Source organism: Temnothorax longispinosus, chromosome 11 (genome assembly GCF_030848805.1).
Source record: "Temnothorax longispinosus isolate EJ_2023e chromosome 11, Tlon_JGU_v1, whole genome shotgun sequence".
NCBI lineage: Eukaryota > Metazoa > Arthropoda > Insecta > Hymenoptera > Formicidae > Temnothorax > Temnothorax longispinosus.
The window spans coordinates 6193711-6214735 of NC_092368.1; the positions used below are offsets into that span (position 1 = coordinate 6193711).

Below are 21025 nucleotides of genomic sequence, written 5' to 3' on the forward strand. Positions count from 1 at the left end.
TCCCCCTCCGCCGTTTAATCGACACCCGACTCCGATCGCTTTCCCTCCCCCTACGCCCCACGCGTGATCGAGCCCTTCCTTTCGTTTCTCCGCTGTCCGCCGTGCCACCTTTCCCGTCCTCGCAACCATCGTCGGTGTTCTTACGATCGAGACCTTTCCAGGGAAGACATTGGTGTATATAATATAGGGGATATCATTGGTAAAAATGAAAACAGAGGATGGATGTGAAAACGGAAGTGAAAGCAGACGCAAAATGGAAAATGATCTTCCGCATGTATATATATAAATAAAGTTGTATTATCATACTTGTACGGAATATACACGGACTGACCGCTTTGCTTGACAGGATTAGTGAATTAAATTAATGCATTTAGTGACAGTTTAAGTTTCGGCCTGATTCTCTGATCGGTCTAATTACGAGTCACAAAATTAGAAACGTTGATGGAAGTTCGACGGTTGCGTCGGCTGGGCCGTCGAATAAACCATCCCCGGTGGTTGCTGATGGGTCATCGCGTGGCTCTGGTGCTGATGGAACTCAGGAGCACCATGCGGCCCGTTCAACCTCACCCGTTTCGCGTTCTGCCCGTGATTGTGATCGCCATTACCTTGCTGCTGTTGGTTCTGCTGTTGCTGTTTCACGAATACTCGGATGAGCGACAAGGCGACGTTCAAAAAATCAGTTCAATCCTCAACTACCATATAGCGACGGAGCTTAGACAGCGGCAAAGTGGGCTTCACTCGCCTTGCCACTGCGGCGGTCATACGGGGCCGTTTGAACAATCGAAATCATATATTTTTTTTTTAATATAGAAGATATATAATTATAAATAGATACTTATTTGGATATTACAAACTATGTCTGTGTATTAAAGTGGTTATCTTATTATAGTAGTTGCGGCTTAAACCATATAAAGTATATCATAATAAATGCTCTCAATAGATCTCGGAGGTAATTACCGTTTGTTGCTGATTTTGCCTCGCTTTGTTTTCAGTCTTTTCTTCAGTATCATCATCCGTAAGGAATTCTCTCTTGGGATAAGGGATAGGGCACCCGGCAAATATGCTGAGATTTTCACGTTAAATTCAATTTAGCAAGATTATTGGGAAAAAATATATATATAAATTATTGCGATGTGTAAAAATATTGAAATAGATTCATACTCCTGTGTTGGCAGTGGCTCCTCTTGGAAGTAGGCATCCTGCATAGAATGCTCTGATGTAATACGCTTGTTCGGATCCATCATCAGTAGTTTTTGTAACTAAAAACAGTAAGCACAATATATAAGAATCATTCGTTTATCCGACATGCTACTAAATTCGTATATTCCTTTTTTCATGCGACATACCAAATTAAATGCCTTGCTATCAGGTTTGATCTTATGCCGGTCCATATATTTAGTAAGTGAACAATTTGCATAACTGAAAAAGTAAAAGAATTAATTAAGTAATTTAAATCGACTGACTGGCAATATATAACGTCTTTTCGATGTGACCATTATTCTGTTAAAAGAATTAATATTTAAAGATTTCGAATAAAATATCGATCAAGTTGTGTTTTAAGCTGACAAACTCACTTGGATCTTTTAAAATCTCTAAGTAATGTGGGATGCTCTGGCATCTTTTTGATATCCTCCCAATCTTTTTCCAATGGGAATCCCATCACATTGAATATCCTAAATAAAAGTTAGTTTACATTATTATCCGTAGTATACAAAGCAAATGTAAAATTGTGTTAAATTCTCACCTATCTAGCTGATCATGATGGTATGGATTACTAGTTTTAATATCTTCTTGTCTACAATGAAATATAGGTTCGGATGTTAAAAGTTCCGCGAATATGCAGCCGATAGCCCATATATCTGCAGCAGACAGAATAAAATATTTAGTACAATTTTGTACAAGAACAATGTTTATTACTAGAAATGTGTGGTAAAATATAAATATAGACGGACCTATAGCTTTCGTGTAATGTCTGGCACCTAGAAGTAATTCCGGAGCTCTATACCAAAATGTAACTACAACGGGATCTAAATCTGCTAAAGGTTTGAGAGGAGCATTAAATAACCTAGCAAAGCCCATGTCGGCAATTTTCACACGTCCCCGCTCATTTCCTTCACCCATTACTAAAATATTTGCTGGTTTCTGAAATAAAGAAAAGTGACATCTTATTGCACGATCTGTAAACGTAATAAAAATGTAGTAGAAAGAAGGAAACGTCTAATAATGCCAACAACAATTACCAAATCTCTATGAAGTACCCAATTGGAATGTAAATAATGAATACCATCTAAAATTTGATATAATAAGGATTTGACCATGCCTTTTGGTACCATTACTGGTTTCTTATTAGCTTTCGCCGCTCTATGAAATTTTATTATATGCTGCAAGTAACATATTCAAGCATTATTATATAAGATATCTTAATGCCCAAAAATATTTTGTTTTTCAATTGGAATTATAAACATACCCATAGATCATGCTCAGCGAAGTCAAACAGCAACCAAACTTTACGGTCGTTATGAGAGAGAAAGACACGAATAAGGGTAATGACATTGACATGCTTTAGTTCCCTGAGTAACTGGAATAGAAGAAAATAAATCAAATTTCTCCGTTATACCTTGGGGATGAACGTTTCTCGCATCGTTTAAGAGCAATGTGGCAACTCACAGCAATTTCTCGACATGCAGACATCGAAAGTCCTGTACCCTCAATTTGCTTAAGGCCAAAGTCTTTTGTATCAGGCCGAGACTTTAGTTCGCTATCTGAAACCCTGTTCCCAACATTAAAAATCACAATGCAATTGATTTAACCAGTTCAGATATCCAAATTGGATTAATGTTCATTTCTACTAATGCGGATTAACTTTAATCTCGGTTTAACTTACTCAGACAACCAAGTCTGTCTGATATACCATATGATGTCGGCAGAACGCCAACAGAAGTATAACAAAGTCTGCTAACATAATCAGACAGCGGCAGAAATCGAACAGATCCTGTTGGAATCGTTCAGGCTCTGTGAGCTGTTCTCTGCTGCCTGATTATGTTAGCAGACTCTGCTGGCAGAACATAAGCTGAATGCGGATACAATTCATATCAGTCTGCCGATATGTCTGATCAAATCTATTATCAATGTGCCGACAGACTGCTATCATTTTTCTTACTGGGTTACTTTTTTTCTAATTCTTACAACTAGAAAAAAGTAAGTTAAACCGAGATTAAAATTAACCTCCATTGGTAGAAATGGAATAATTGATATAGGCAGATATATAAAGAGGCAATAATCAGATATTGTTTAAATATTTCAAGAAAAAGATTATGGATGCGGATCATGGATCAAAACAATGTTGGTTTACGTTTATGTGTTTGCATTACCCATTTAAAACTTTAATGCAGCACATAAGTTGAAAATTAGCGATTGCATTGACGACAATCTTTATATTAGGCAAATGGGACGAGCTAAATCAAGAATCAGACAACCGCATTGAACGCTAAACGCAAGCTCGGGCAAGGTAAACAGTAAATATATATATTCTCTCGCATTCGAGAAATCTTGAATAAAAGACGATCGATAGAGTAAGGACAGCAGGTGCTTTTACACGGAAGAAAATTCGACTCCAATCAACTCCAATGTAGATACGGAGGCGCTTCGGAGAACGCGAACCGATATCTCGTATTAATCTGAGGAAACCGCGCGATTGAACTATTAAACGGAAATCAATCGAGACGAATAGGATTAAGGAGGTTTCGCAGAGTGATCAAAAGTCAGGTTAGGGAGACTAACCCTTCTTTCCTACGGGCTTTGTATACGTGCCCGTAAGTACCCCTCCCGACCTTGCAACCCTCGAACTCGAACAGATCTTCGACCTTCGTGCGGTCTTTCTGCGTCTTCATCTTAAATTCATAATCCATCATGTTTAGCGTTATCAGAACAATTATCAACTATAAACCGACATTTTTATTACGCGTGTGCATACACACGAGCTCCGAGAGCACACTCTACGACTCTACACCCCACACCCACACCCCACACTACCGCATACCGCACGCCGCACACTACGCACACAGTAGTAGCGCAACTCTCTGTCGGCGCCTTTGATGTTAGTGTTGTCCAAAATGGAGTGCGCATGCGCGAAATAAGTAAGCGCCCAGTAGCACCAACTGAACGGCCACGTTCAGGCAGACACAACTGTTAAGTGTCGTCTTATCGACACGCTACGCTGATTCGTTGGATCTAAAAGTATAAGAGCCAATCACGTACTATTGAGCGGTTTTACGCGCCCAACGTCTTTCTCTGAACTTCTTTCTTAATTGCTCTTCCTTTCTCCGCTCTCACTCCACTTTTACATGAAATTAATCTGAATTTAATGAAAATAATGAAGATAAATATTTATTATGTATCTATTAAAAATAAGAAAAAAAATTCAAAAATGAGAAAAAATAAAATTATATAAATGTGATTGCAGATTGAATAATATAAATGTATTGAGGTAAATTATTAGAAAATATAATGTTATATAACATATATTGAACAACCGAAAAGCAAAATATAATATTTTATACATTATACTTATAAGAAAACAATTATAATTATAAAATATTTAACATAAAATAGTTTTATTACATTAAATGAAATAAACGAATGATTTAATTATGCATCCAAAATAAAAATAAGATATATTATATTCATGCTTAATTTAAAATGCGATAAATGAAATTTTAATTTTAATACGACGATATGTTCCCGGATAGCACGGAAAATTGAAAAGGAATTCTTTTTAAATTCTCGATTTTAAAAATTTTTAAAGTATTTTTTCCGTATATATATATTTCTGTCCCAAAACAACTCTTAAGAGTTCAAAAGAAATTCTTTTCTATGTCACCAATTCTGAGTTCTTCTTCAGATACAAAAAAAATCACTTTTCTACTCCATAAGAATTCGTAATATATTCGAAATTATGTTTAGATAGTATTCTAATACAGCTCTATCTAAGCGCTATTTCGAATGCATTGCGATTTCTTATAGAATAGAAAAATAATTCCTTTGTATCTGAAGAATAAGAAATGTACTAATCCATTTTATGTTCTTTCTGATGCAGAAACTGTTTTCGGATAGATTATGAAGGATTCTTTCTTATTCGATGTTACAGCTAGACAGAATATTAGGATTATAAACTCTGAAATTAGGAATATATAAATATAGGAAAATATAAAATAGAAGTATCCATGACTCCTATATCGATTAATGATTATATTACTAAATTGGTATACAGATTTGAAATATTGTATCATTATAATTGTTATAACAAACAATTCGTATAATATGAGCGACATATTTATCGTACATACAGACATGCAAAATAAAATTTTATATGCAAAATAATAAATGTATACCTAATATGATATATTGAAAATATAAAAGTATCCCGAAAGAGTGGTCGAGTAACGATTCGAAATTCTACAAACATATATTGTTACTTCGCAGAAGCAGCGACGATCGTTGTATTTCGGAATTCGGACGCGCTTCCGCGCGTTCCGTTAATGCTTCATTGGATGAGAGTCTATACCCGATAAAAACAGTCACGTCACATCCACGTCGAATCCACGTAATTTCGTCGTATCCACGTCGAATCCACGTAGCAATAACGTGGATCCACGTACTGTTTTTATCGGGTATGTACTTCGATAGATATGCATCAATCAATTGGCAGTAATTTATGGCTTATATAAAATGTAGCTGGATAGAATAATGGACATATGTATTATATTATCTCGATGATTCCCATACGCCGGATTGAGCATTGCGTTTATAAATTTATAAAATTTCTCCTAAGAGCCGTTCTGATCCGAGTAAGCAAAAGTCCACATACGAAGTTGCAACACCATGGATTTAATAGCACTTTGATATTCCCATTTAAGATAGCAGATACAATGAAAGAATCTATGGATAGATTTGAATATATTGCAGTAGGAAATCCAAACTCGCGTGGATAGGTAAAAAAAAAAACGGTGCTACCAGCTGGCGCGATCATTCATAATTAAGCGCAGAGAATTATTGTCTGCACCTGTGGTTCCCATCCTGTGTTACTCCGAATTAGATGTCGGGGAATCGAGGGAAATATTATTGTAATATATAATATAATATATTAATTAATATATTTAATATTAACCCTTTGTTGCACAAATTTTTGGGTTCAACTTTTTGCTGAATTTTAAAACATGCAATGGAATGTTTTTGGAGTTGCTAATTTTTTTGCAAATCTAAAATCAAAATTTAATAAATTAAAATGGCGGATTTAATTAATATAGCATCCAAATTGGAAAGAAATTATATAACTATGGCTTATATTTATGTATAAAATTTTATATTTAAGGGTTTTTTAGGTTTCTGATTTTCAAAATATAAAATGGCGGATATCCAATATCGAGGAAATTTTTGCTACTTTTTAATGAAAAAGTCTCACTCTTTTCAGGAGTTTTAAATATAAATACTTCAAATATAATTTAAAAATATAAGTATTTTTCAAAATTATTACCAGAGAATCTTTTGAAAAATGTCAAATTCCGATTGTAATAAAATTTTATTTTAGAGGTGATACATGAATTTTTAAAAATTATCAATAGTAGGGCTAAAAACGGAAAAATAATTACATATTTATGTTATTCATGTACACATATAATTTTAAGTCTTATAGAAACATAACGATACCGAATATATGTTACACAAACCATATTTGAAAATGTAATTTTGTAAAAACACAAAAAGAAACAGATGTTCTCATATACTGTCATATAGGAACACTATATACGCAACAAAGGATTAAAATCAATTTTTACGTTTTTTTACTTTTTACTTTGTTTCATAAATATTCCTACCAATAGTTTTTTTCATTTTCTACCATTTTTCATTCCTTTTCTCTGAAGGTTCTGTAATATATCTTACAATATATAAAATATATACATGATTGCTCTGGTGGAAAAATGTTTCAGAATTTTTCATATTATGAATCAGAATTTTCATTAAAATTTTAAGACTTTCACAGAATGATCAGAATTTTTCAGAAAAACTCAAACAATTAAAATAATAAAATATTTCAGAATTTTCCCGCCAACACATCTTTATAGAAATCTGAATAAATATGAGAAAATCTGCGCAATTTATCGCAGAAATTTTCATATATACGGTACGGATACTAAAATATTCTGAAAACTCTCCAATTATTTCTATAAAAATATTTCTCATAAATCAGAATTCTTAGAAAATTTCTGATAAAATATGAGAAATTTTGTTCACCAAAGAGTGAGGCCTAATGGCGGCTGGTGCTTGCTTTACTGCGCATGTCCTAGTATCTCCCAACGCTGCTCCGAAATATTCCGAATCAGCCAGCCGCTCGTATCGCAGTATTCGCAGTCCGTAGATCGCAGTTTGTCGTAATTGGACGTCGCAGTTGTTTGCGGTCGCTCGCTCTATCCTGATGTTGACTCATGGGCTCTCGAAGATGTGCGGTACGATATAAATTGCGCGTGCGAGCCCGTTGATTAAACATCGCGCATCGTTGCGCAATCCTCTGCGGTGAGTCCGGCGGCGCCATCCTCCAGCAGCCCTCATCCCGGTAGCCGCACACTGAATTTATGGCATCATCCGACTCGGCACAATTGAGCGACGAGTGAATTTGCATAACGAATCGATTCCGCGCTCGATGCTGCCTCAACTGCGAAGGCCACGTTAATTATCGCGACGATATCATCGTGCAGCGTGTGAGTTCCAATTCGATCGCGCGCATCGCGCGCACTCCGATTTTATCTCATTCCTCATTTCGATCTCGATGTAATTGTAACTTATATCACGCTTTCAATATTTTCTCCAACAGCATTTCGACGTTTGTTGCGCGGCACGCATTTCGTATTTTTGTGACAATAAATAAAATTCTCTGAAAAAGATTCTGCAAATTTTATACGTGTACAATATTTTTCAAGTCAATTATTTAATTACTTTTCAACTTTGAAATCAGATATAGATTAGCTTCAAAAGCTTTATCTGTATGGTTTTTCTTACGTATCTCGTATTGTCTTATTATTATATCTCGTTCAGATATATGCACTCCAACAGTCTTGACCTTTAATGCATTAATATAAAAGCCTTGCCTATATATTTTATCTTACATATTACTCTGGTGACAAAATTTCTTATATTTTCTCATACATTTTAAAAAAATTTTTTATATTTTAGATTTATGAAAAATTCTGAAAAAATATGTCAAATTTCTTAGATACTTTTAGAAATAATTGGACAAGAATTTTTGAACTATTTCAATATCTATATGTGTAAAAATTTCTGGGATTTTCTCGTATTTATTCAGATTTCTATAAAGGTTTGTTGGCGGGAAAAATCTGAAATATTTTATTATTATTTTGTCTGAGTTTTTCTAGAAAACGTTCCAGTTCGTATAGAAAATCTGAGAAAGTTTTAAAATTTTCATAAAAATTCTAATTAATAATATGAAAAGTTCTGAGATATCTTTCCATCAAGGTATTCCGGATAAGAGGCGTTATTGCGTAGCGATCAAGAATGCACCAACATATTTCTACAAATGAACAGAAAACTTACGGACGTGACGAAAGACACGTACATTTATCATAGACATAATACAGTCAATCGGCTTCCGTATGTTGATTTAATCGTACTTTTCTATAGTATAAGATGAGCTTAGAATTGCTATTATTAATGGTTGTGATTTAATGCTCGCAAAGTATTCCGAAAGACAATTTATAAGAAAAATAGACAAGGGGGTATAATTTATAAGGTAGACGTTATCCTATCCTTTTTATGCTTCTTTTACTGACGATTTGTGATTCAAGACTCGTCGCGCTATCATAATTACTTTGATAATTGTGCCGCGTGGAAGGAACGAGTGCCAGTTACTGCGCCGTTTAAGGCCACCCAAGTCATGAATTTTTCGCCGTTTTACATTTTCTTGTAAACGTAAAAGTTGGCTCCAAGTTTCTATCTTCATTACATAGAAGTAAAAAAAGAACATTTTTATTTACATATGTATATGAAGCAATGTTGATTTGAATATATTCGTCAATGTTCATTGCTTTATTCGTTTATTTTATTTCAAGAATTTTAAGTATAAACACATTTTTCTATTTTTTTATAGAGTTTGTCTTTTTTTCATGGAAAGTCACATATCGATTCAAGTTTGAATCCAAGTATTTATATTATACAAAAAAACATACGAACATCCAATACACGGTATGCAAATCAAGTTACAGTTGCATTTAAAATAGCTCTCCGGAATAATTTCTGTCGACAATATACACTTGAGCACTCGCGTACTTGAAACGTGCTTTTCCAAAGTTCGATTATCAAACTAGTTTAGAGTCAAGTATATAATAGACATATTATGAAACTATTCAGAATGGATTCCGATCGGAATTGTTCCGTTTTCCCTAGAAAACACAATAAAATTCTAAGAAAAAACTGTGCAAGTATTGCAATTACGATCGGAATCCATCCCGAAAAGTTCTATAAATACGTATATCCTGTTCTTTTTAATTTCTGGATTTAACGCTATACATTTCTCTCATTTTATTCGGAATATCAGAGCGATTCTCTTCTATTTAAGAGGAAAGAAAAAAGGAAGAGAAGACGAAGATTATCGATAAACGTGAAATCATGTGTTGCATGATTTAATATCTTTAAAAGATTGTCGCAGCTGTATGCAGGAAATGTGGATGATGCACGTGTTGCATAAACTTCGCAGAAACGATTAATAATCGATGCTAATGCGGGACTCAGTTCTCGCGCGAATAATTTTATGTAATCAAATATAAAAAGTCGTAAGGAATCTCGTAAGGAAAAAAAACCTGCAACCTGTCGCCAGCGGTCTCGTCGAGCGAAAATATCGCTTCGAGTAATAAGAAATGGAAATCGTTCTTTAACACTGAGAGCGAAATATCGACGCAATTTTTCCTGAACGAAAACAATTAGATGACTCGTTACCGATTATCACGCTTTATATAATATATATATATATATATATATATATATATATATATATATATATTCACCAGAGTGTTACTATACGCATGACCGCTATTTATATTCTCGCTTTGATTTCTGATGTATATGCAAGAGACAGCAGCGACTTAACGCAATCAGTTAACACACGCACTTCAGCTTTGCGAAATGTCTTCGTTTTCGAGCGATACACGCATATAATTATACTACGTATTCACGACACTACGTGCAAATGCTAATTTCATCTGTCAGAATCGGCTATCGCTAAATCGAAGCATCCCTGTTGCAGGCCGCCGTCGTCCGATCTGGTTCAGGAGTCTCCTCCCTACCAGAGCGTCTCGCTGATTAGCATAACAGACAGAGAGAGAGTACGTACAGAGTAGACATCCGGGAAGTGTGACCCCGAAGACCTAGTGATCGAATCCGACGACCAGGTTCTTTTTTTATACCGCCTGGTGTTTTCCATCAGTTGCGCGAACGAGCAATCAATATGGATCGAGTGTACGTGGACAAAGAGACCGGCGAGGATCTGATTCATTCGGTCTACGATTGTGATATTTGCCGTTCAACCGATTCGACGACGATAAACGATGCGGAGACTGGGGAGCCAGAAGTCAGTCTCATGGATCACGACACGGTCACATGTCATCTCAAAAAAGTGCCATTTCAGGTAATTGAAGAACATTCGTTTCCTTCTCCAAAAAAACTCATTTTTGTAAATATTCCTGACTTGAAGCTTTACTTTGCCTTGTATTTTTATTCTATCGCATGTATATACAAGGTGTAACAAAAAAGATGTCCGGTACTTTAAGGATGGGCAGTCACACATCAAAATGATGAAAAAAGTTCCTATCAATAACACAGGTCCTGAAATGATCTTTACGGAGATCCCTCCCAAGTTATGGGCATTATAACTTTTGAGCTGTTGTTAAAATTATTAAATTAATACAAACAATGCAACGTAACTTCGAACATCTTTAATTTTTGTAATTGTTCTGACACTTAAAACGATTCTGGTTCAAAGGAGACGGTTTATTTCGACCTAACTGGCCATTTATTAATATAATACTTAAATACACAACGTTTCGACCATGGTTTATGGTTCTTATCAAGCGTAAACTAACAATAAGTCATAAATTTAAAACGTGGCTAGTCTACGAAACATCTTCATTAGAAAAACTGATAATAAAAATTATCAGAGTTTTATTATCAGTTCTTCTAATAAAGATGTTTTGTAGAATAGCCACATATTTTATGACTTAAAATTTATGACTTAATTTACTTGATAAGGACTACAAACCATGGTCGAAACGTTATGTATTTGAGTATTATATACATATATTAATAAATAGCAGTTGGGCCGAATTAAACTGTCTCCTTTGTTAATTATTACCGGCGAAGAAAAAGATTACCTGTGGCGTATTCTGTTCGTTAATAAATCAAATTTAAGTTGTAATGTCTGTAACATGGTAGGGGGTCATTTATAAACCTATGTTAATGGCAACTTTTTTCATCATTTTGATGTGTACTACTCTTGAAGTAGCGGACACCTTTATTGTTACACCTTATGGTTTATTGCTACTTTCCACTGAAAACATCCTATATGTATATATATGTAGATATAAATAATATTATAAAATTATCAAATAACGTTAACAAATTTGTTTGTAAGAGCCAGGCGCGGTAATTAGAGTGCGCTATATAATTTATTAAGCCGGCGCTAGACTATGCACGATTTGTGGTTCGTGACTCGCGATTCGCCATTCGCGCCGATTCGCCAGCAGAGCGGTTTTTTCATGAAATTAATGAGATGAATTTCATCTCTTTGATTTCATCAAAAAACTGCTCCGCTGGCGAATCGGCGCGAATGGGCGAATCACGAATCGCGCATAGTCTAGCGCCAGCTTAATAATACTATATTACGCTGAGAATGGTCCAAAGAAAGGGTCGAAACGTACGCTAATCTTATTGGTCTAGAGTCTAGATTATAATAAATTACATAGCGCACTAATTATCGCGCCTGGCTTTTATCGCCAAATATGTTAACGTTTATTTAACTTTTATTTAATTTTATTTTTTATTTAAAAGAGCCTATATGGCCTGATGTATATATACATACACTGCCGTCGGAAAGTTCCCGGACACTTGCCTTGTTTAGCAGAATTGTATGTACAAAATGTTTGTAAATATTGTTTAGTATAATGTATTCGTGAGTTATTTTTGTGCTCTTTTGCTCGTCATTTGCTATTCGTGAAAGAGATACAACTGAGAGATTACATGAGCAATCAGTTGAGTATACTTATATAAAAAAATTTCTTATATTTACTTACTTGGATGGATAAATCGACGTAAAAAAAAGTTAATTAAGTTAATTTAAGAAGACACACTACAATTAAGAATCGGATACGAAAGAAATTTTTTTGAATAAGCTTGTACCGCGTGTAGTCGCAATCACATCTAATCGCAATCTCAACTGATTGCCTATGTAATCACATTGTATATCTCTTCCATGAATAGCAAATGATGAGCACAAAAAAAGCACAAAAATAATAATTCACGAATACATTACAAAAAATAATGTTTATAAACATTTTGTATGTACAATTTTACTAAATAAGGCAAGTGTCTGGAAACTTTCCAACGGTAGTGTATACATATATATATATATATATATATATATATATATATATATATATATATATAAAATTTATTATTATAAAATTAATTTACCTAATGTGCAAAATGAAATATAAGATACATATATTGTATAACACAATTATATGCTTTGACTGTGAATTTGCGTTCAATGAATAAAATGAACAAATTATCTACAGATACCGAAAGAAGTGAAGGAAAAGACATCGAAAAAACGCCATCATATGGAGCTGGAGCCAGTTCCAGCGGGTGCTTCTTTTGGTCAGATAAATCCCATCTGTTTGTTTTTACCGGCAATCATCTACTTCCGCTGGTTCCTCGCTTTGTTGATGCTCTTCGAGGTATTATTAATATTGAAAATTTGAAAATTTTTTCGTAAAAACAAATGAAATCTGACACTTTATAACTGCTTTCATGCATTAAAGGTCGTTCTGCACGTGTGGGCACACCACAAGAACAAGAGCCTGAAAAATGCCAATGTGTACTTCCGTTCACCATTCCACGACATCTCTGCCGAGTTCTGCGCTCTCTGCCAGAACGAAACGTGCATGAATCGTGTCGGGAAGATGCACCAGATTCGAATGCACAAATTTCTGCGACAATGCAACTACATGAAGAGAGTTGTGACGTGACTCGAGCGAAGCAAGCGTATCTGGCGATATCCTAAGCGTCATGGAATTTTAAAATGATAACGATAATTATAATTTGTTACTTTAAACTTTACAAAAGTTGTTCTACATAAAATAACTATTATTTTATATACAACAGTTATATATAACTTGTTACATGTATTATATATATTATGGCTGTTATATTTTTATTCTTCTTTGGTGATATTTGACGAGCGATTAAAATCTATTTTCATGTTAAGTTTTGTATCCCCCTTATAACGTATAAAACTTAAGATATACGCATGTATTTCTAAGAGTTGCAAGTTTGGCAAGTTTTTTAGGAATCGAGAATGTTATAACATACCAAATATGAAGAAAAACAATTTTATATTGTTCCTTTTTGTATTACAGTCATGTAAAAAGGTTTTCATTAAAATTTTTTTAGTCAGGATTTACAAATATAAAATAAATGATTATGTAAAGCTTCTGCTTTCTTCCTGCAACCAGACCAAATTACAATCCTAAACGGAGAATTATATTAACTTTTGCCTCTTACAATATATATTGAAATAAATTCGGTTATATGTATCTTTACTCACACATGTTCGATAGCATAGATAAAATACACCTTTGCGTCCGCTGATTTATTTCGATTATGAAAATTTATTCTGATTTAAAACTGAGCGTTCGACTAATAAGATCGGATTAAATGTGTTAATTCAATTGATTCCATTATCGTAACGCTAGAATTTCTCTGGCCGCGATTTTGCAAATTGCGTTAAAATCTGTAGCGACATGAAGTCTCCAAAAACGGCATCTGTGCCAAATCAGTGCAGAATAATTCGGACTTTGTATTCCGTGAAAGATACGAGCTACGGCACGACCTGTGAACTTGGTATCCCTATAACGTGTTATCAAACTGCGGACATCATTTGCAATCTGTTGCTCGTTCATCAGTTTGTTCTGTAAAAAGGTAAAACGATAAATGTATCTTTAATTTTAATTGATTCTACATCAAAAATTGTTAACTGATTTTACGATTGAAAAACATACTTGAAAATTGATATCGTGATTATTTAAAGAATCCGATTGGAAGTATTCTCTGATAGTGTCTTTGAGCTCCTCCGATCTCTTCGTAATATCGTCGTCCAAGACCGAGCAATGTTTGATTGACGACACACTGATTTTATCGAGCGCAGAGGATATAAGCTCGAGTTGCTGCAAACACGAAGATTCCTGAGATTGAGTGCGTGCGATCAATGCATCGAGTGCCTCATCTAGTTCGACGTCTGTGAGATCGCCCGGTGCTTTCACTCGTAAACCGAGTTTATCGTATTTTACAGATATAGCCGAACGTTTCATCCTCCCATCAGCTGCAAAACACATTCATGTAATATTTCATATATAAATACGTTCCAAAAAAGGTGGAAATTTTTCTCTGAAGTAAAAAGAATGTAGGACTCTTACCTCCTGTCTTCCATTCTAAACTCTTGAGATGACTTTTTACTATGCCGCTGTCCCATCCGATAGCTGATGCAACGTCAATCACCGGAAATTCTATGATATTACTCTTTTCATGTGAAATACCGTTTTTCGTGTCCAGTGCTATTGCCATCGCGAGCGGTGGAGACTAAAATCAAAATCGTTTCCAATATTTTTTATTTTTATATTATTCTTTTTTCATAATAAAATCTTTTTACTAATCTTCTATATTGTACTGCTTTTAGAAGAGTATTTTCTGTAGAATTTAGAAAAAAATCACACAAATCACTATCATTAATGTTATTGAAATTACTATTTCGAAAAAGATCTTACAGATTGCGCGGCTTGTTTGAGAGCTTGTGGTCCTTTGTAACTTGAAACCCGCGCTCGAATGTACACGGATGATAGCACGGCAACGAATTTTTTTGGGTGTAGTTCGAGATAGCACAACAATGTCGAAATCGTTTCCTGCGTGATGTCAAGGGCTTGAACAGTTTCGTCAATCGGAAGAGCAACTTCGTGACCGGGACATCTTTGGCCGGAACTTTTCTCGTTGATTTTTGCACAAGAACAAGGAATAAAAATTCTTTGAAGTAAATGTCTAATCGTATGCCTGTCGACACTATTCGCGTGTATGTGTCTACGCAACTCCCATTTATCGCTGTCTTGCTGTTTTAAGAATAATGAATTAGATTAATAAAGGGAAATGAGTGAGAAGTAGAGTTTCTCGTAGAGTAATCTTAGATACGATACCGTAGGATTCAAGAACAAATGACAATGTGCTGCGATATTGTCTCTTCCAGCACGGCCGACCTCTTGTACATATCCTTCGAAGGTGCCAGGCATATTGTAATGAATAACGGCTCGGATGTCCGGCTTATTGATGCCCATCCCGAATGCGATAGTGGCAACCACAATTTTAATTTTCCCGTTCATAAATTCCTTTTGCACAATTTTGCGCCTGTGAGGCGTCATACCGGCATGGTAGGCCTCAGCTATTGTGGATATCTTCACGTTCGGTTTCTCAGGATTCCGCGGATCCTGTCAATAAATATAGATATTTAATATAAATATATCTCCTATTCAAAAGAAATTGTACTTAACCCTCCGTAGTCACACCTATTTTTTCAAACAAGGAAAATGCCCCACTCTGGGGCATTTTGACCCGAGACGAACTTTGACCGTTCGCCATTTGACCATTTATCCACCAATCGTGTTGAAAAAATTCTCGAATGCACTTGCGATATTGCTAAATTGATTGCTATAAAAAAAGAAGGGCCTCAGAAATTTTTAACATAAAAAAAATTCGCGAAAAATTTGTGTTAAAAAAAAAATTTTTTTTTAACTACAGCTAGAGGGCGTCATGCCCGCCAATTTTCAAGTTACGCGCAAGATATTTACGACCAAAGTTGAGGCTCGGGTCAAATTGACCCGGTGTGACTACGGAGGGTTAAGCTCTTTTTACGCGAGTGATGTAAAAAACCTAATTTATCTCATCTCATGTGCAAAAAGGTTTATATTCCTTGCTTCTACTATTATAATACGGTGCGATTGCAGTGAAAGACCAGAGGTTTTAATATTTACCTGCAGCGATACTCTTAACAATCCTGCGATTCTTGCACACTCCTCCCTACGGATGCAGTAAACTATTACAGAATCACATTCGCGGAACCTCTCGCTTTTTAACAACGCGATCAGAGCTTGGTCCTTGTACTCGTCCTTGGATACCGTTAGGACGAGATTCCTTGGCAAGGGCATGTCTGATATGACGCCAGCCATACCGTCGTGTATGTCTAGATGCTTTATTATACTTTCCGCTGTCGCTTTTGTAGCAGTCGCCGTGAGTCCCAACACCGTTTTCACCTTTAATTTTTCCTTGAGCACCCGGCAAACCATTAGATAAGAAGGTCGGAAGTTGTGCGACCACTGAGAGATGCAGTGGGCCTCATCAATGCAGGCAAACGCGATTGGCGGTAGCTGCCTGAGGAGAGCGCCGAAACCGGTGGATTTCTCGCCGGCTACCACCGCTTCTGGTGATACTAGGAGAATATTTACTTTGCCATCTTTCACCGATTGCATCACTTGTTCCCTTACTTTCGGCGTCTGGCTAGTATGCAGGCATGCAGCGGACAGAAACTGAGGTACGCCCGTCACTTGGTCGTCCATCAGGGACACTAAAGGCGAAATTACTAGAGTGATACAACCAGAACGTCGAGCGTACAAATACGCCGGTAATTGATAACACAAAGACTTCCCAGAGCCAGTCGATAGCGTCACCAGGGTAGATTGGCCAGACAGGATTCTCATCACTGCCTTTTCTTGGCCAGCTCTGAAGCTTTCGTGACCAAACATGCGTAACGCCTCGAAGATTTCCATGGGAGTTTCGATTAGACTACCATCTTCATTCGCAGCGTACAACGGATCAATCGCTTCCATTTGAGGCAGCAATAATCTGGACACCAATTCCTGTGGCACTTTGTGCCCTACAGTTAATGTATCATCACTCTTCTCATCGAAATCCGCAAAGTCATCGCTGAGTAATTTCGTCATGTCTTCTTCGTCCTGCAAAGTCTTCGTGGTAGAATAGGATGGTCTCTCGGGAAGTCGCTCAATTTTGTGACTGTGAGCGACAATGGCATTCTCATTCGCCATCTTTTCGGCTTCCTCCAGAGTCGGAAAGTTCGACGAGTCGTCGACTTCTTCCAAAGGTATAAGATCGTCGCCCCTGGAAGCTGGACAGTTCCTAGCAAAATGCCCGGACTCGCCACATTTGAAGCACGTCGTGCCATTTTTATCAATCAAGTCGGCCGCGTCCAGATTGCTCTCACTAGATGCCAACTCCTTCTTCCTCTGTTTCCACTGATTCCTCTTATGTTTGGCCAAATTAAAGCTCTTCTTACCGCGCACAAATACTTTTTTCTTCAAATTTATCCTGACGAAATTATCGTTCATCGTCCCGGCAGCCATTTTCTTCTCCAGCTTCTCCTTTGCGGATAATTTCGTGCTTGCTGTTGAGGATATCGGGACATCCTTCTCCGCGTTGATGCAAACAGATTCGGAAAACTGCGCGACGAGATTGCCAGTTCCAGTTGGTTTGATCTCAAAGCGAGGAACCGTTTGCAACGCTTCTACGCCGTATATCGGAATCTTCTTTTTTTCCGAGTCTGAACTTTGTTCTTCGTCTTCCTCTAAGTTTGATTTTTTTCTGGAAGATTTCCTTCTTGCATTGGATTTTTTTTCATTATCATCAATTGATTCAATATCAGAACCTAAAGTAATTGTATCTTTTTTAGTCTTAATTGATTCGTTTACTATATTCGTGCTTGTATCAACATCATTAGTCAATTTACATTTGTCATTATCATTGTCAATTTCGTTTTTACTACACTTATCTCTATGCAATAAATTAAAACTCCTATCGGCATAGGAAGTCAGCTTAAATGTATCGCTATCGATGTCATTAGATCCAGTGATTGTAGAATCGGAATCGATACGAATACATCGTCGTTTTGCGGGACGACCGTCTTCATCGCTCAGTCGTTTTTTGAAGTTTCTGATGCGTTTATTATTCTTGTGCTCTTCCTCAGACTCACTATTACATATGAAATCTTCCTCATCAGAAAGAGAGACCTGGAGCGACGAGGCAGAATGCACAGTGGGCGCCAAGTCCTTCGGAGAATAAATGCTAGATTCCATGGACTCTATTCCAGAATCACTAGTGCCCGACAGCCTCTGAGGGTTGATCGTCATCACTTCCAAATTACTGTCTCTCGCGCATCGATCCAGCCAGCCTGGATTCAAATTACGGCTTACACTAGTCACATGGCCGTCGGCCAGTTGCTGGACAGCATTAATGGAGTGTGGCACGACGGGTTTGTTTTTCTCAAATGTCACCTTCATTGATTCGCCAAATATAGGCTTTGTCTCATCACCCACCACATCAAAGCCATCCTTGCTGTCTGCATCCAACCGGTCGACGCTCGACCTGCTTAGGATACTATTCTCGGATTTGTTCCTTATTTTGGCCGATGACAACGATTTTCTCGGGTTTCGCTTAGTAAACGTCGAACTCTCAAACTTGTTCCTGGATAGTTGGAAGGAGGAGGATCTACCAATCAGCAGGGCTGGCTTCTTCTTTGACGCCTGTTCTTTATTCTTGCTCAGATGGCTGCCCCAGGCTCCTTCAATGTTCATTGAATTTACCTGGTTGAAGGAACCTTCAATTTCTGTCGAACATTTGCTATTGTGAGGATCTATGTTCTCTGTGTCTTTTGCGGCTTTTTCTGGGCTCAGATTCTTCTGATTGGTTCCCAGCTTTCGAGGTGATTTATTCGTGATATTGTCTTGCATATCATCGCAGAAAGTAATGTCCGTAAGAGTTTCTTCGAGCGCCCGTGTTTTCAGTTTCCAATACATCTTGTACGCCTCCTTGATAGATACATCTGCTACTTTTATATCGTTCTAGAATTTACAAAAAAGTGAGATGGTAGATATAACCGCAACGCTGTGATATGTGTATACAACATGCACGATAATACGATATCGATAATTTTCATTGATGATGTAACAAACATATGTAAAGACCCTGGATACTCGACAGTCGTAATTTTTTAATTTATATCTCCGTAAAACTAAACGCAATTATACAATTCTGAGTTTGATCTGTCTAATGTAGAGCTTGTGCGAATATAAATACGAAAACATCAGACAGCCGCATTTAAATGTCAAACAGCTGTACCGATTACGATAGAAACGTGAGCTAGCACGAGAGGGGCAACGTACCTTGTTAGGTTTGCGTCCGTATTTTTCCATAAAATCGCTCTCCCATTGTTTCACACGCAGCTTATTCTTTAAGTATCTAGTTTTAAAAATAGGATCCTCGAAGAGCTCCATGTTATCGAAAATACAAAATTTAGACGAACACGTACCGCGTTCGATCAGGCACGTATTCGAGGTTAGATTGACCTGCCTGCTGATCTCTCCCGCGTAAACAGTTGACGGGTGAATGCACCGTATAAGGGCCGTGCACACTGCACACGGAAAAGTATAAGAATAAAGCGATAAGTGAATCAACCAATCGCAGCCGAGAATTTAAAAATGGTCATCGGGCGTTTTCGATAATTTGTGACTGCGATTGGTCAATTCGCTTGCTGCTTTAAATCTTATTGGTTACACATTTCCGTGTGTAATTGCAGAAATATTTAAACACCTGCTGCAGGGCCCGTATTCCATTCCTGTCTACCGACAACTGTCGGTTCGATAAGTGTCGTTGCGCAGGTTTTTCATATCGTGTAAAAGCTGCGCAACGACACCGACAATTGTCGGTGAGGACGTTAAGGAGTTAGAGAATCGCCCTGCAGGTAGAATTTTCATCGTACGGTTGCATGTGATTATCCGAAATATAATGGGAGCTTTCCAATAAGACGACACAGCATGACACTGTGTCACACTGTAGGCTTGTTCGCGTTGCTTGAAATCCCCAAACATTTTTGCACTTGAAATGAGATAAATATATATTCGGCCGTTGGAGAGAGAGAGAAAGCGAAGATGCTGAGTGCGAAAAGTGCAAGCAACGCGTACAGACCCTGTGTCACACGGTGAGTGGGTGCTTCCACTTGACGCTACAAATGCTTCGAAGCATTCCTCTTCTCTTTTCTTTCAATGAAGAAAGAAGGAGAAGAAGAACGCTCCAAAGTATTTGTAGCGTCAAGTGGACCGCAACCTTAATATATAAACTTTTCGGTAATTCCTAGTGAAAAAATTTCTCGTATTTTCTCAGAAATTTCTTAAGAATTTTTAATATTTTACATAAAAAATTCTGAAAAAAAATTTTTGAAAAAATTTCTCAGATACTTTCAGAAGTAATTGGATAAGGATTTTTTGAATATTTCAGTATCTGCATGCATGAAAATTTCTGATAAATTGCGCCGATTTTCTCTTATTCAAATTTCTACAAAGATGTATTAATTGGCGAGAAAAATCTGAAATATTTTATTTATTATTTTGTCTGAGTTTTTCTGAAAAACGTTTCTATTCATATAAAAAATCTGAGAAAATCTTAAAATTCTGAGAAAATTCTAAAATTTTCATAGAAATCCTGATTCTCCAACAGGGAGATTTTCGGAGATTTTTCGCGGAAATGTCGCTTTCCAAAAATAAGCAAATTTGTGCGGCTACATTCCATTGAATTCAATCATTCGAGCTTTTCGTTACGAAAGCAATCGAAAGTATCGAATTATGCTCTCGATACCGCACAA

The 21025-nt window shown here is 36.5% G+C and overlaps 3 protein-coding genes across 5 annotated transcripts; 1 reads left to right on the forward strand and 2 right to left on the reverse strand.

The window, feature by feature from the left end:
• Positions 1 to 275: 275 nt before the first annotated feature.
• Positions 276 to 4049, reverse strand: Cdk8 (cyclin-dependent kinase 8). Of its 2 annotated transcripts, none has more exons than XM_071793375.1 (11): positions 3781 to 4046; positions 2668 to 2770; positions 2468 to 2578; positions 2241 to 2381; positions 1953 to 2142; positions 1745 to 1859; positions 1575 to 1673; positions 1347 to 1419; positions 1162 to 1259; positions 958 to 1063; positions 276 to 630 (listed from the first exon to the last, which is right to left on the reverse strand). In XM_071793375.1, the coding sequence occupies exons 1-11, from the start codon at positions 3909 to 3911 to the stop codon at positions 430 to 432; spliced, it is 1368 nt and encodes a 455-aa protein (XP_071649476.1). In that variant the 5' UTR covers positions 3912 to 4046; the 3' UTR covers positions 276 to 429. The 2 variants fall into 2 exon arrangements, with proteins under 2 accessions (XP_071649476.1, XP_071649477.1); XM_071793376.1 differs by having other exon boundaries at positions 488 to 749; positions 3781 to 4049.
• Positions 4050 to 7393: 3344 nt separating this feature from the next.
• Positions 7394 to 13545, forward strand: LOC139821932 (uncharacterized). The gene is made up of 4 exons (XM_071793378.1): positions 7394 to 7754; positions 10310 to 10690; positions 12855 to 13016; positions 13101 to 13545. Exons 2-4 carry the CDS (start codon positions 10511 to 10513, stop codon positions 13305 to 13307), a joined length of 549 nt encoding a protein of 182 aa, XP_071649479.1. The 5' UTR covers positions 7394 to 7754; positions 10310 to 10510; the 3' UTR covers positions 13308 to 13545.
• Positions 13546 to 13654: 109 nt separating this feature from the next.
• Positions 13655 to 19774, reverse strand: Recq4 (RecQ4 helicase). 2 transcript variants are annotated; one of them, XR_011734389.1, is made up of 8 exons: positions 19551 to 19774; positions 16353 to 19229; positions 15522 to 15809; positions 15102 to 15437; positions 14754 to 14916; positions 14340 to 14659; positions 13886 to 14249; positions 13655 to 13807 (listed from the first exon to the last, which is right to left on the reverse strand). XR_011734389.1 is itself a non-coding variant. In XM_071793357.1 (7 exons), exons 1-7 carry the CDS (start codon positions 19659 to 19661, stop codon positions 14019 to 14021), a joined length of 4326 nt encoding a protein of 1441 aa, XP_071649458.1. In that variant the 5' UTR covers positions 19662 to 19774; the 3' UTR covers positions 13655 to 14018. The 2 variants fall into 2 exon arrangements, 1 of the variants encoding a protein (XP_071649458.1); XM_071793357.1 differs by having other exon boundaries at positions 13655 to 14249.
• Between the last annotated feature and the right edge of the window lie 1251 nt (positions 19775 to 21025).

What these genes read in the sequence shown, in the direction of transcription:
- Recq4 (XM_071793357.1), bottom strand. Translation starts at nt 19,661, where the DNA reads ATGGAGCTCTTCGAGGATCCTATTTTTAAAACTAGATACTTAAAGAAT. An exon ending in TGTTAAGAGTATCGCTGCAG is followed by an intron (nt 15,810 to 16,352) that starts GTAAATATTAAA and finishes ATTTATTGACAG; the next exon opens with GATCCGCGGAATCCTGAGAA. An exon ending in TCAAACAAGCCGCGCAATCT is followed by an intron (nt 14,917 to 15,101) that starts GTAAGATCTTTT and finishes TTTTGATTTTAG; the next exon opens with TCTCCACCGCTCGCGATGGC.
- Cdk8 (XM_071793375.1), bottom strand. Translation starts at nt 3,911, where the DNA reads ATGATGGATTATGAATTTAAGATGAAGACGCAGAAAGACCGCACGAAG. An exon ending in TCGCTGAGCATGATCTATGG is followed by an intron (nt 2,382 to 2,467) that starts GTATGTTTATAA and finishes TGTTACTTGCAG; the next exon opens with CATATAATAAAATTTCATAG. An exon ending in ACATTACACGAAAGCTATAG is followed by an intron (nt 1,860 to 1,952) that starts GTCCGTCTATAT and finishes TGTCTGCTGCAG; the next exon opens with ATATATGGGCTATCGGCTGC.
- LOC139821932 (XM_071793378.1), top strand. Translation starts at nt 10,511, where the DNA reads ATGGATCGAGTGTACGTGGACAAAGAGACCGGCGAGGATCTGATTCAT. An exon ending in TCAAAAAAGTGCCATTTCAG is followed by an intron (nt 10,691 to 12,854) that starts GTAATTGAAGAA and finishes AATTATCTACAG; the next exon opens with ATACCGAAAGAAGTGAAGGA. An exon ending in CTTTGTTGATGCTCTTCGAG is followed by an intron (nt 13,017 to 13,100) that starts GTATTATTAATA and finishes CATGCATTAAAG; the next exon opens with GTCGTTCTGCACGTGTGGGC.